Source organism: Vairimorpha necatrix, chromosome 3 (genome assembly GCF_036630325.1).
Source record: "Vairimorpha necatrix chromosome 3, complete sequence".
NCBI classification, from domain to species: Eukaryota; Fungi; Microsporidia; family Nosematidae; genus Vairimorpha; species Vairimorpha necatrix.
The window spans coordinates 184,371-199,498 of record NC_088818.1 but is presented as its reverse complement, the minus strand read 5'-3'; the positions used below and the strand labels follow the sequence as shown (position 1 = coordinate 199,498).

General features: G+C 27.0%; 4 protein-coding genes across 4 annotated transcripts; all 4 read left to right on the top strand.

Annotated features, from left to right (window-relative positions):
• Positions 1-269: 269 nt before the first annotated feature.
• On the top strand, positions 270-932 carry VNE69_03056 (uncharacterized protein; the record flags this gene model as incomplete). Its single annotated transcript, XM_065472908.1, has 1 exon — positions 270-932. The coding sequence occupies one exon, from the start codon at positions 270-272 to the stop codon at positions 930-932; it is 663 nt and encodes a 220-aa protein (XP_065328980.1).
• Positions 933-4,085: 3,153 nt separating this feature from the next.
• Positions 4,086-4,586, top strand: VNE69_03055 (putative SP-containing membrane protein; the record flags this gene model as incomplete). The annotated part of the gene is made up of 1 exon (XM_065472907.1): positions 4,086-4,586. The coding sequence occupies one exon, from the start codon at positions 4,086-4,088 to the stop codon at positions 4,584-4,586; it is 501 nt and encodes a 166-aa protein (XP_065328979.1).
• A 3,608-nt stretch (positions 4,587-8,194) lies between these two features.
• VNE69_03054 (spastin-like protein) lies at positions 8,195-9,376 on the top strand (the record flags this gene model as incomplete). The annotated part of the gene is made up of 1 exon (XM_065472906.1): positions 8,195-9,376. One exon carries the CDS (start codon positions 8,195-8,197, stop codon positions 9,374-9,376), a length of 1,182 nt encoding a protein of 393 aa, XP_065328978.1.
• A 3,573-nt stretch (positions 9,377-12,949) lies between these two features.
• On the top strand, positions 12,950-13,852 carry VNE69_03053 (MYG1 exonuclease; the record flags this gene model as incomplete). The annotated part of the gene is made up of 1 exon (XM_065472905.1): positions 12,950-13,852. One exon carries the CDS (start codon positions 12,950-12,952, stop codon positions 13,850-13,852), a length of 903 nt encoding a protein of 300 aa, XP_065328977.1.
• Positions 13,853-15,128: the final 1,276 nt, after the last annotated feature.

The window sequence follows — 15,128 nt, the reverse complement described above, 5'->3', positions numbered from 1 at the left end:
AAATTTTAACTTCGACAGCAAACTAATTAAATAACAATTAGACATGATCAAAGAATTGATTTGTTTGGAATATTTATAAATACATTTTTTACTTTAAATATATAAAATTAAAAAAAATTTATTCGAATTATATTAAAAATAAAATTTTTAGAAAAAAAATTGGAGGGAAATATAAAGTATAAAAATTTTGTAAAAATCAAAGCAAATTGCAAAGATATATATTGTATAAATTAATTGTTTAATATAAAAAAAGAGGCGGAAATACCCCCATGCAGCTCTTATGTTTGACAAAAATAATATCGTATTTGAATGCTAGCGATTCATCAAATTTTAGCAATCAAAATAACATTTATCCAGTTGAGTCTTTTTTAGAGATTATACCACAAACATCATCGGAAAGATACATCAAAGGTTCGAATTCGCTTCTACAAAACGTTGGGGAAAATAAAGATACATCATTAGAATTAGTCGATAATCACTTCGATTCAAGCGAAGAAGAATTTATAATTATACCGATTCCTCAAGAACTGACTGAAGAAAATTTTAGACTACTCGAGAAAGAACTTGATCATAAAATAGAAGCATTTTTAGAATTGGAAGACAAAAATCTAAAAATAGATAACGAAGAATTTGAAGATAGATCGGTTAGAAGTGATATAGCTTTTGCAGAATCTAGAGACCTTCCATTAGAAATAACTAGCGAAAATCTTGATATGCTTGAAATAGATTTTGATGAACATACACACGCCCTCTTTGAGTCCGAAAATAAACTTTCTGACAAGAAGTCAAGAATAAAATCCGAGAATAATGTTGAATTGGTTAATCTAGCCGAAAAACAAGAGAGTAGATGTTATAAAAATATATCTTTCGTAATGGGAGTATTTGCTGCATGTGCCGTAATAGGATATGCTTTTTTTAAAGGATCTAAATAGTTAATAAAAACATTTATTATTTTTTTTATTTGCCCATTAATATACAATTTATATTGTTATAATCAAGTATGGTGCATTAAACATATTATTGCTTTAAAAAGGTTACAATTACTATTTATTCATATAAATAAAATTTTTAGTAACTATAACAAACGTATAAACGTAAATGATCATTTACCTCTCGGTATTATATATATTTTTAGGCGCTTGATTTTTATTTTCTAATATATAAAACGTAAGGAGTAAATTTTTCATCACGTTTACGTATTATAATTTCAGATGGTAGTTATAATTGTCAAATGTTTAATTTTTGTTTCTAATCATCTCGTTTGTAAATTAATTTAAATAGTTTAAGAAGCTTATCAAATATGTTCATTCGTCGAAAAATTGCTAGCTAGTTTTTGATGGGCTACGGCAATACTAACAATTGTTTGTAATATTGTAATGTTTTTGTTGATTGTATTGATATAACTAGTTTGTTGTTACATATGCAAAATTTTTGGTATATTCGACAGATAAAATAAAACAGGTATTTGATTTATTTTTAAAAACCACTTGCAAAACAAACACTTAAATACATGTTTAGTGTTGAATTAACTATATAAATATTATTAATACATACATATTGATGGCATATATGTATGAAAAAAAAACCTAAAGTAAGACTAACCACAAGATTTACATCTATATTATCAAATGTAATGTTATATATTTATATGATATATAAATATTTTTTTGCCACTACAAAATTCAAAACCATAAAAAAAAATCTTACAATATGCAGATGATTTTTTTGTAAGATCTAGAATGTTACAATATAAAGCTTCTTCGATGATATTCAAAAAAAAAATCGTAGCTAGTAGTTTATTAGGGGGTTATCTAAAATATACGATTTTTGACATTTTTAAGATATCAATTTCACCCTTTCAAGTAAATGTTAATTTTAACTCACGTATAACATCGCCGCTAATATTTTATTTACTTACGCCCCAAAGATTTTCCTTACAGATTTCGAAGTATCCGGCCCAAGCCGGACCATTTTTTCTCCATAAAAAGATTCTTTAGAGAAAAAATAAATTATTTTATAATTAAAATTTTTATCTAAATATATAAATAAAAAAAACGATAAAGAAAAATTAGGAAATTGCATTTCTCCTTAGTTACTTAGATTTTTAAAAAAATCGGGGACGACCTATTTTTTTATTTCATTTATAATATCATGTATCATTAAGATGTAAAGGGATTCTTCAATTTGTTTATATCGAACATCGTGAATAACAACGCAGTGTCTGCAGTCGATCTATTCAAATGCTTTATGTAGGACTTATGGCAATCAGTAATCAAGTAGTTTCGTTAATAAGATATTTTCATAAAAAAATTTATGTTAGAATTGTATGATTCAGTACTATTTCGATCCTAAATTTACAGTTCATACGTCAATAGTGCTTTTAACCCGAGAATAATTTCAAAATAACTATTTTTCCCATTGGATTTGGCACAATTTCTCCAAATTTGGCGCTTTTTAACCCTGTTTTTCTTGTTCAAGCTCTGTTTTTTTGCTATTAGTTTTTTTTTCGATGCTTCATAATTTATTTTCTAAGACCTCAATATCTACAAGTCGACATAGGGAATTCTCTCTTTACTTTTAATACCTGCTTCTTTAAAAAATAGACATAATATACAAATATTTTGTGTGGAAATCTATGCTTAAAAATAGTTCAAACAAATCCCTAATAGAAATCCCACATCCTGTTTTTCTGCTAACTTGACCAATACATGTACGTGCAAATCACACGCGGCCAGACTATTGTCTCATCTATTTCTTATTTTTATTGGGTATTGTATTAGATCTTTTTACAGACTACAAATTGTCTCATGTGGACCATGAAATATTTTTGATCTACTGCAAGAGACTACACACAAAATACGAATAAAAATTGTTAAAAATCTATACAAAAGCCAAAACTATGTAAATGCATGAAATATAAGTATCATTAATCTGTAAAATTTCAACTTCTGGGTATAAATTCGCAAAAAATGGTTCTTAACTAGTTTTGGGCAATAATTCAAAACGTAAAAAAAGTAGAAAGTCCTGGCTAGGCTCGTCGCGCCCTTATTTAGTACTTAAAATATTATTATGATGTTGTAGAAGAGAAATTTACACTGACAAAAATTTCATATATAAATTTAATTTTAAAAAGCATTTTGCATTTATTCAATAAAGAAGAACACATTGATTACCAAAAAAAACTTTTAGAAAAAGTAGCATACTTTTTTACGTAATATAATTGAATTATAAAAACAGTATGAGGGTTTTTATTATTTAAAATGTTGCGTCTAGCATACATAAAACAGAAAACAAGGAATATATATGTTGTTTTATGTATATCAATTGGAATAAGATCTAAAAATTTCGCAATCCAATAAAACTTGGTATATTGGGTGAGGTGTTTATTTTGTCATTATAAATGACATGTTATTAAGAATTTTTGATGGGCAGTTAAATATCATAAATTTTTTATTCATGATGTATTTTTTTCTTATGAAGGCTACTTTACTATATTTTATAATCGCTTAGGAGTAAATAAATATGGGCTTTCTAGTACGCTATAAAACAAAGAAACAAAAAAGTAATTGTACTTTAAATTTTTTTATAAATCTTTTGCATATGCATTTGTTATTAATAAACTCTTTGTTCTTATCAATATGTTATAAAAAAATTTAAAAGTTAATAAAAACAAATGTCAGAAAAACTTATATTATAATTTGATTTTTGTTTTTTATATTTATTAATATTGGTCTAAAAAGATTTTACGACTATAAATTGTGCACATTTTGTGCAATAAAAATCAACAAATTAAATGTCAATTAAATTAAAATTAAAGTCAAATGAAAAAAACAGTTAAAAAGTGTAAATCCGAGAGCAAATTTCATAATTGGTGTTGAAAAATCTTAGTGGGAGAGACCATTCAGAGGTTTGGGATATTTGACGCCCAATAAAACATGATATATAATAAATGAAAATATAATATATCTTTTTTGGAGGGAAAATAAAAAAAATTGCAAAATGCATATAAAAATATAGAATATGAAACAGATGTAAAATTTAATTTATATTACAACAAGTATAAAAGTAAAAATAAATTGACCCCTATGTTTATTTTATGTTTAACAGTATTAATCGAATTATTATCAGCAAGTAATTTATCTAATTACATTAATACGAACAATATAAATACCACAGAATCTAATTTTGAGATAGTACAATCTCCGTTAGCTGAAAGGCCTGAACTCTATCCCAATATGCTATTGCAAACGGTTAATGAATTTGATTATCTATCACTTGAACGTACTAGTGATATTTTTCCTACAAAAAATGAAACAGTTGTCGCACCCAAACACCCTCAATTAATGTTAGCTAATGAAAATAAAAAATTGCTTGAGCTTGAGATTGATGTTCCTATACACGAACAATTGAAAATAAAAGGCGTGATTGTAGCCAGAAAGTCTAAAGTAAAAGGTAAAAATAAACAAGACAAGTTGGATAAAAAAGAAACTAAAATAGAAAATTTTAGAAACCACATACATTTCATCTTAGGATTTTTTGCAGTTGTTGGTATGATAAGATTTGTTATTTCTAAAGCAAAAAACTAATCTAATAAAAATTTTCTTTAGTCGTTTGTCGTGTAAAATCCGTATTTATAACTCCTATATCAACTATTCTTCTTTGTATTTTTTATATATATATATATTTACAACTAACAAATATATGATTTATTAAAGATATGAAGAAAAAGCGTCGCATCATTGTTAAAGAAGTATAAATTAAAAGTTATTAAAATGGTGTAAAATAATATTATACACGTTAATTTTTTTGTACAAGTGTATAAACTGTTGATACGGCAGTCGGTATCAATTTTATACTTGAGTTAATGATTTTGAAAGCTTAAAGCTCTAATCATTTAGGTAAAAAAAAAATTGATTGGCAATTAAATTCCCAAAAAAATTTGTTTGAAGTGTTCATGTCGTAATTAATTATTTTCTTTTAATTTCATAGAGTTTTAAGGCGAAAACAACGGTGTTTCTTTTAATTTAAGGGGTTGAAAAAAAAATTTTGCTCCCGTAAGTAAAAATCATACAAATGAACATCATAAAAAATAATCGTCTATTTATAGAAATATAAGATTAAACTGCTGCTTAAAGTCCGTGGGAATTGTACAATCGTCATTGCTTATAGAACAACAAGTAAAAGCAAAACCTTTTATTTTGAAAATTTTATTAAATTTACCCTGCATTAACATGACAAGCTCGCGCTTAAAGTATTGTAAATGAATGCATCATGTAAAAGTGATATCATTTAAAGAGTATGATATATTGGAAAATTTTAGTATAAAACTGGATTTCTTTATAATTATTTAAAATGTTTTTTACAAACTCATTAAATTTATGGAATACTTTAACATAATAAATATACATAAATCCGCCCGATATTAAATATCTTTGAAAATAACTGTACATTGTAATTGAAAAACATAACAATGCGTTTTAGTATTTCGACAAAATAAATTAAAACTACGTTCTATTTTAATACCAAGCAAAATTACTATTGTAATTTATCATCTATATTCATTGTCAACTCATTTTCATTATCTCGTTTTTATTCAAATAACACTAAGAGTTTAAAAGAAATTCTGTGTGATATAATTGGTTTTCGATAATGTACATTTTGATAATGTTTAAAATTCTCTATAATGTATTCTAGTTTGTTTTATATAAAACGGAAATAAATGCTAGTTTTTTTATTCAAAATTTTGATATTCATAAATAAATATGATATTTTTTGATTTGTTATTATTTCTTATATACTATACTATATTTTTATAATATTACAGAAAAATTATAAAATTTTTTATAAAGCCACGATAACTTGGCATTTTCAGAGTTGAGATGTAAATAACTTATAGATTTGTACTTAATCTGTCCATAAAAACAACAACAAATATTTTATTACAATTTTTAGTCAACGTAATGATTTAAAAAGCATTTGGTATCGATAAACTGATAATTTTTTTCATTAAGTAAATGTTATAAAGTTTTCTTGTTGGAAATTTAAAAAGTTGATACATAATTAAGGAAATCGTATATGATTAATAAATACTTTTAAATCGGTTTTATATGTAGACAAAAATCAAATTCATTTATATTAGATTTTTTTCATATAGTCTTTAAACATTAGTTTGTATTTATCTCAATATCTAGGTAGAGCTTTTATACCACGAAATGATAATTAGTAAATTTTATATACTTTGTATAGAAAATAATTATAAATGCGTGCATTGAGATAATTAATAATTTTTAAATTGTTCCATATAAACCTAATAAGAGAAAGCTCTTATTGTGATAAAAGATTAAATTATGATCCATAATATATTAACTAAAAACTTATAAGGATTATAATTTTCGTAGTTTCTTACGCTCTAACAGAGCGTTTACAATGCTTGATCATTTGTATATATATTAAAAATATTTTAACCCCATCTTAAGCAAAGAGACGAAGACGAAAATAAAATAAAACGCTTTTACAACAATAATATTGAGAGTTTAGAGCCAACATTTTATTGCTATCAAGTTTAAGATTATATGTCTCGTTTTTTACAAATCACATTTTTTATATTGTTTATATAATTTTTGTGATCAACATGCCAACCACCAATATCGAATAATTATCAAAAGGGTAAAAATTTCAACCTGACAGTTATATTGAAAATTTTGACACGCACTTAAAATTTTTAGATTTTTCAATTTTATAATTATGTTTAGAAACAGGTAGCAAATGTTCTCCAGCACGTATCATCATTTAAAATGTAATTGATTACAATTATGCTGTATCTTTTTTCGGTAAATACAAAACAAAAAATTCTTCATTAGAATTATTTGACGATCATTTTGATCCAAATGAAATGAACTTGCTATCTTACAGACGAATTGATAGAACCGTCAGAAGAAAATTTTAGCTACCAAGAGACAGGACTTGACAAACTATGCCCACACATTAAAATATGTTATAAAGATCATAGAATACTATAAGAATTTGGTTATATTATTATTGTAATTAAGAAAATCATGCAGAATCTACATCATTTATAAAATTTGCAAAAATCTTAAAGTACTCGAAATAGAACTCGAATAATCTCACATTAATCATTAGAGCTCGAGCTAATTTTGCGAAAAGCTGCCAATAATACAAATATTTATTCGGTTAATATAATAAAAACAAAAGATAGCTTCTATGAAGATATGTCTTTCGGAATGGTATATTTACAGCATGTGCTATGATATTTTTGGATGTTAAAACTTTCATAATAGTTACTAAAAATTTTATCTATTTGTTTACTTTTACACATTAATATAAATAATATTATATCATTAAGATCAATTATGGAGCACTAATTATATCATGATTCTACAATATTCCGTGTAATGTTTAATCAAAATATTTATAAAAAATTCTTATAAAAAACATATCAACGTAATACATCTGCTAAATACTATACATATATTTTTTGGGCGTTTGATTCTTTTCCTTATTTTAAATGGCGTTAAAGAATCTGTTTTTTTCCGTCTATGTATTTAAATAACAGATAAGCTCTTTATTGATTTTTTTTGTGGATTGAATTGAATTATTTTTTCTTGATCGCTTTTTTTATGACGTGGGTTTTGTGATATAGATGCAATTTTCTAGTTATACTGAAACATAAACAATATTAGCATATTTATATCTTTAAAACATTTACAAATTGATATTATAGACTTTTCTAGGACTTTAGTACATGTAAAAAAAAAGATTTTCAATACAATTTTATATCTTGCCTTTAAGATAATATTTGATTTAAGTCTTCCCGTAATTTATAGCTATGTTTCAAAAATCAATATGACACTGTCAATATATTTATAAATATAAATTAATAAAATATTTTACTGCTACTTTAAAGTTCAAAGAAGAAATATTTTTTAAAAAAAAGAAGATATTTTTTTTTAAAAATTAATACACTGAGTTTTTTAATTACAAAATCATTAAGTTATATGGATAAATTAAACGGCATGTCATTATTTAATTAAATTTAATGAAAAATAAAATATCAAAAATAAAAAGTAGATGAAATTATATGACCAACCACAATTTAAATGAATAATACATCATTTAATTTTATAAAAATCACAATTTCGATTTTTTATAAAAAAATGAAATTTTTGGGGTCAAAATGGAGGTTGAGAATTTCAAAGAAATTGAAAATCAAAAGATCGTTTATTTAGTCAACAAAGAACCAAAAAGAACATTGCTCGATACTATAAGAACCGTGTTTGGAATTGCGTTCGCAATTGTTAATTTGGTTTCTTTTGTGCTTGCATTATGTTTTCTTCCTAAAATTCTAAATTTCTTTGCAAATGGGCCTAGCAATGAACAAGGCGAGGCAGAATTTTTTTCTTATCATACAGCTAAAGATTTTTCAGACATTCAATATTATGGGCGGGCTGATATGTTTACTTCAATTATAAGTGATATGATGGAATCTATCAATTTATCGACGTCCAAAAACCCAAAAGAACTGATAGGGTTATCAGACACATGTCGTAATTTTTTATTGTACGGTCCTTCTGGTACTGGCAAAACACATTTTATTAAAAGATTGGTTTACTTGTTAAATGAAAAACTAAAAAAAAAGTACAAAGAGAACAAAGATATTGTTAGAGCCTATTTTATATCACCAAGTATGATTGAAAGTAAGTATAGAGGGGAACCTGAAAAACTCGTTGCTCGCTTATTTAAAGAAGCTAGAAAAGATGAAGGCTGGAAAGCGACAATTATTTTTGTTGATGAGGTTGATGCTTTTTTCGCCAACCGAGAAATGAGCCATAGAGATCTCAGTAGTGGGCTGAAGTCTGAGTTTCTAAATATTATGAGCGGTATAACTTCAGATGCAACTAAAAATATATTTTTTATGGGAGCTACTAATTATAAGAGTATAATTGATGAAGCATTTCTAAGACGAATGGGCAAACAAAAGGAATTTCCAATACCAAATGAATTTGATGTTTTTGAAATGTTGAAAAGTATTTGTCAAGACTGGGCAAAAGATACAAATATGGAAAGATTCCTAAAAAATATAGCCAAGATTTTATCAGATAGAAAGACATCGCAGTTTTTTATTACAGAAATCTGTAGAACTATAGTTCGAAGAGGTGGACATAAAAAGGCGAACGTATTTTGCCTATTTTCAAATCTTGTAATCAATGCCGAGCAAATAAGGAGCCTGAAAATGCAACAATATGAACAAGAAAACCAAGGCTCACCTTCATATGAAATGGGGAAAGCACAGGAATTTAAATTTAATTTAGACGATTTCGATTTTGATAGATACGGGTTTGAAGTGAAAGAAGATTAATAAAATATTTTCTGGTTTAAAAACATGTATTCTAAAATAAAGGCGCGGCCGAAATCTCCCTTGTTTAATAATTTTAAAATATTTTATAAAATTTTAAAATGCCTTTTTTTACAAAATTGGCACATCAATATAAAAAACATGTGAGACTAGTTTCTACATGGTTGTTAAACATGTTGTTTAAGTATAATACTTATATTAGTTTTAATTATTTTTAATATTTCAGGTTTTTTTAATTTCAGTCCCTTAAGGTTCTTATCTTGAATAGTTAAGAATGGCAGTTTTGATATGTTTGGCTGCAAAAGTATAGTTGGTCCAACATGGCATTTTTTGTCTTTTTTACACTACAGAGGATTTATATATTTTCTGTCATTTCTCAACAACAATGTTGGCTTCTCTAGGCCTGTCAAAACACACATCATTTTTTGAGCAGGGCAAGTATCAGTATGCACCCGAGCTTGTTCATTAACAAAACACATTAAAAAGTAAGATTTTTATGTGTAAAATACATATCACTTTTCTTAACAATTTACAAAAAAATATATATTCTAGAGACGCTAGAGTCCTTTTGATTATACATTAACATCATTATTACCACCAATTTCCTTAATTTCCATCATATAAAAGTTAATTACATAGTCTAATGACGATTGACTATGTTTCTCTATTGTATAATTAATATGAAATGTCTTAGTTTTCGTATGCACTTCAAGTCCCTGAAGTATTATAAAGACCTTGCGAGAAGTTTTAAAATTATAGCCAACGGTGTATATCCGTTCCCTTTGTTAATAAAGAAAGGTACTATTCATTTATTACCAGATACTTCGACCTCGACAAAACAATAAAAATTTTCATCTGGTATAAACTTATTATATAAATTGCAACCTACGCAATTTTTTGCATTAAAAAGAACTACGTCATCACTTATATTGCTAATTTGTAGGTATATATCGTAAGTTTTTACTGTGTATAATTTTTCAAGATTAATGCAATCTCTGCTCATTCCAAAAATAAATATCAATTTGTGCGTTCCTAACCCAACCCAACACAAATTCACTATATTTAATATTAACATATGATATAATTGCTTTTTTGAAACAACATAACTGCAAATAAAAAAAATAAATCAAGTAAAACGCCCAGATCATACGTAGTTTTCTTCTTCAATTTTGTATCTAAATCACATCTGATAAAATTTTGCGCAATTAGTGCTTTCATTTTTTCGCATTTTTTTTCTTGTAAATAAAAAGTCGAGATAACTCTTATACGGGAACAAAATGGTTTAAGCTTATTCTTATTGAACAATATGATCGATTCAGACCCACTTACTCACCCCATGAAACTTGACGGAGCAGCAAGGCAGCCGTATAAATTGGACTTTGAGCCTGAGAATGGAGGTTTTCCATATAACTCAAATAGCATCAAAGAAACCTGCAAATATAATTATAACCATTTTTTAGTAACCAAAGAAGAGACATAATCGTTTTTGTCCAGAGGTCCCTACCATTAATTGCAACTCAGTCAACTCATTACCCCACCATATACTGGCCGAACATTCTATTAAGCTGCGCTGACCACCGGCTTCAAACTAGATTTGCACCGTGTTATAGAAAATTGTAGGATAGCAACGAGATTTTCTACTGCACACTTCGTTAAATCTTTTAATTATCTTTGTGATCAATCTCAAAAATGCACAATCCACTTATTTAACTAGTTGTACTTAGCACATACTTTGCATATCGATAACTCGCCTCAGAGTAATATTATATTCTAGACTTATGGTGCGTTTCTATACATGATGCTCAACTTTATGCCTGGATGCATACAAGTTTTATTAAAATAAAATAATAACTATCGTGAACAATTGCATTATATTGTTGTTTTATTTGCGCCAAGATATGTAACAACTTTGGAATCTCGGATTCAAGTCCAACACGTCCGATAAGGACTCTTGCTGTCGATCGCTAGTCTACAGTTACATTCGGATATATACTCTGGATTTACTTTTCTTGAAAGGATTTTAAAACCTACCAATATTAGAATGACTCAGAAATGCGATTATAACAAAATCGCCATTTACGGGTTATTTTAAATACAGCGTAAATCGAAATTAGATTTAAAAGACTCTTTTTATCGAAGTATTTTCGTAACTTGTGGTTCTTATCATTTGTTGATATCAAATGTTTATTTGATATATCGTGCCTCAACGTAAATGAATGTAATACGCCTTGGATTTGGTAAGTTATTTCAACCTCTATTAGTTTATGATTCGTCCGATTAAAGTCTTCATAGCAATATCGTTAATATCATTAATATTGTAAATCTTTACAATATACGAAGAAACAATAATCCATGTATTATATGCAAATGTTCTCACACATATTTATCTTTGAAACTTATATGTACAAGGTCGATTACATTATTCGATGTTTGGCTTAAATTTCAAAATTTTTATCTTAAATTAGAATATATTTTTACTTAGTAGCACAATTGTAATAATTTATTTCACTGCGAAAAAAGGCAGAGTAGGTCTAAGTCATAAAATTCATGACCAAATAGCAGAATATTTCAGACTTATAATGCTATAGTGGCAATTTTTTAGAAAAAATGGGTTGGTTGACACTAAAAAAGTTTCAATCAAACTTTTCTTAATGTAACAAGATTTAAACCTTTTCCAATACATATTAGAATAATAAACATCCACAAGATAATTTATTTACGTTAATAGAATTTTTATATCTTTCAGTACACTGTCAAAAAGCTACATAAGAAGGTGAGGTTAACCGCCAAAGCTTAGTGTTTATGTAAGCTGACATTTACTGTCTGCCCATGACAATAATAATATTTTAAAAAAGCATTGGCAAAATTTTAGGTCTTTAGTTTTCTATAGTGTCTTGTTCTAGCGCTTTGCGATTCCATGTTAACTTTTTTTTACGAAAGCGATGTTTAATTGTTATACAGACATCAATGGGACTAATAGATTTGGGAGATTGTGTTTCCGATTACACAGTAACATTTATGAATCATAAAAAATTGTATACTAACTAAAATATAAAATCGATGCAGTTAACCTCATAAAGATAAAGTTTATATAAATCTATAATGGCCTATTATCGCCATAATACTTAAATAAGTATAATTATAATTTTTTTACAAAAATGTAAGGATCTTGTTTTGCGTATTAATGAGTTATAGTCTTGCAATATAATTTTGACTTCTTTTAATGACGTTATTTTGTCTTTTTTTTGTTTATTCCAACTCTCAAATTTTAATTAGCGAACTTTATTTAGATCAATATTTTTGACATTTAGTATGAGACGAACAACGTGTACATTTTGTAAGTTATTCCAAAGAATAATACATTTCCCGAGGTATAAATTTTTTCAGGCAAAAAAGCGGAAGATGTAACTGTAGAAAGTAATTTTATTATTGTAGAGTTTAAAGTAAACAGTAATTAAATCATAAAAACATGTGATATTTGATCATCTAAAAAGAAAATACTAAGCTTCACTATTCAATAAAATTTTTTAATTTGTCCGTTATTTTTTTATAAATAACTGTAAATTTTCGACCCCCATGAAACTTGTCACACACAATGAAAGATTCCATTATGATGAGATTCTAGCCACTGCAATTTTACTTATGATTTATCCATCTTCTCAAATTATCAGAACCAGAGACAAGAAGGAAATAGGTACTGGCGATATTGTTTATGATGTTGGAGGTGTATACGATCCATCTACAAATAGATATGATCACCATCAACATTCTTTTTCTGAGACATTTTCAAAAAAATATAAGTATAAATTGAGTAGTTCCGGGCTTATTTATAAACATTTTCATGAAAAATTTTTTAATTGTTTCGGAATTGATTCTAAAGATGCACTTTACAACGATTTTGTTGTTAAAATTTATGAAGACTTCTTTCTTGGCGCAGATTGTATTGACAATGGTGTAGATATTTATGGAGATATAAAACCAAGGACAATTTACGAGATGGTAGATTTATTTAATAATTATGAGAATTTAACATCAGAAAAACAATACAAACAATTTCTTGTTGCTCTTGATTTCGTGTCTAAAGATTTGGAGATGTACATCAGAAATCAAATTGATTCATGGTGGAATAAATTTAAGAAGTTGGAAGTATTGATTGAGAAAGTAGATGATTCTATTTTTGTATCTGATGAATATTATACCTGTGATTTGATACTTGATGTAGAAAAGAAATGTGGTAAGGATATTAAATTTTTGATATATCCATCTGAAGGTAAATATAAAATCAGAGCTATAAATATAAGTAAAGGGAAATATGAAATTAAAATGCCATTGAGACAAGACTGGAGAGGAAAGAGTTCTGAAGAATTGGCTAAGATATGCCCAGGGGGAATATTTGTCCATAAAAGTGGATTTATAGGAATAAATGAAACTTTGGAAGGCGCTATAAATATGTGTAAGGAGACAATCAAGAGCCATTAAATAAAGAATTTTAACTTAAAAAGTCATTCTTGGTTAAACAACTTTATGTTTTTTTAATTCAATTATACCCTATTTTTATATTATCAGTGATCAAATAATGCTACTAAGTTGTTACAAGAATATTTAATATTAAAAAAATTTCCTGTCAGTTTAGAATCTTCGTTTAAAATCATCGAGAAATCTTCAGAATTTTTTAGGAGTAAGCGATCGAAAAGGAACGTTTTCCTTTAGTAAAGAAAAGAAAAAAATCTTATAGATTGGGGAGGGGCATTTGCTTGTGATATTTTTCTCTGGTATTGTGAATTTCTTACGCAGTACTTTAACATCCTTTGGATTTAGTTGATGGGAAATATTTTTCCATATATACATCAATTCACATCCAGAGGATGTCACGGCGATATATTTAACGGGCATGTTTTTAATCCCCCATGAGATGCATCAGGCATTAGTTCCCCACTATCTTTCTAATTAGCACACGACTCTTTACACCTGCCCAGCATTTTTATTAGGCGCATTTACCTCTAGTCTCCTACCAGTTTTGTAAACCATGATACAGAATTTTGTGTTAGATAACATAGATGGCAATATTGTTTTGTTTTGTTTTCTAGCCTCTTTACAAACTTTTCGATTCCTAGAAATCACAATCGACGGGTTTTAGGTAAGCTGTTTACAGCGAATACCTTAAGTATCGACAACTCCTTCAAACATATCATTGTTTTTAGCTTAAAGGTTCCTTTTTCCTAGATTCCCCTATGGCTGTGTGCAGACAAGTTTCATTGAATCAACTTAATGATTATCGTGGATATTTTTATCATCTAAGTTTTCCAACTGATCATATAGATATAAAAATGTAAAAGCCTATGATTAGGTCCATTAACGCTTATAAAATAGCCGGCCTCGTCTCTAGTCTGTAGGGTATGAGAATGAAAGCTTCTATTTAGTCAAATATTACAAATTCATTCTTATAATTGTAATATACAGTTTCAGGTCATTACAAATATAATGTTTTGTTTTGACCATGTTTGTCCTATTCTCAGATGAAGGTAATATTGCCTTATATTTTAACCATAAATTTTTTTTTTTTTAAACTCTAATTCGATTTTTGAGTAAATTGTTATTGTTGGAATGAAAACATGGAATTATTCAATTTTAGAATATTTAAATAAATATGTCTAATGTTTCAATGTGGGCATCGTTATATTTGACATGTGTTACACTTACTCATCTTTGTTATTTCTTTCTTAATGCTCTAAAATATGAACTTATTGTCTTTACA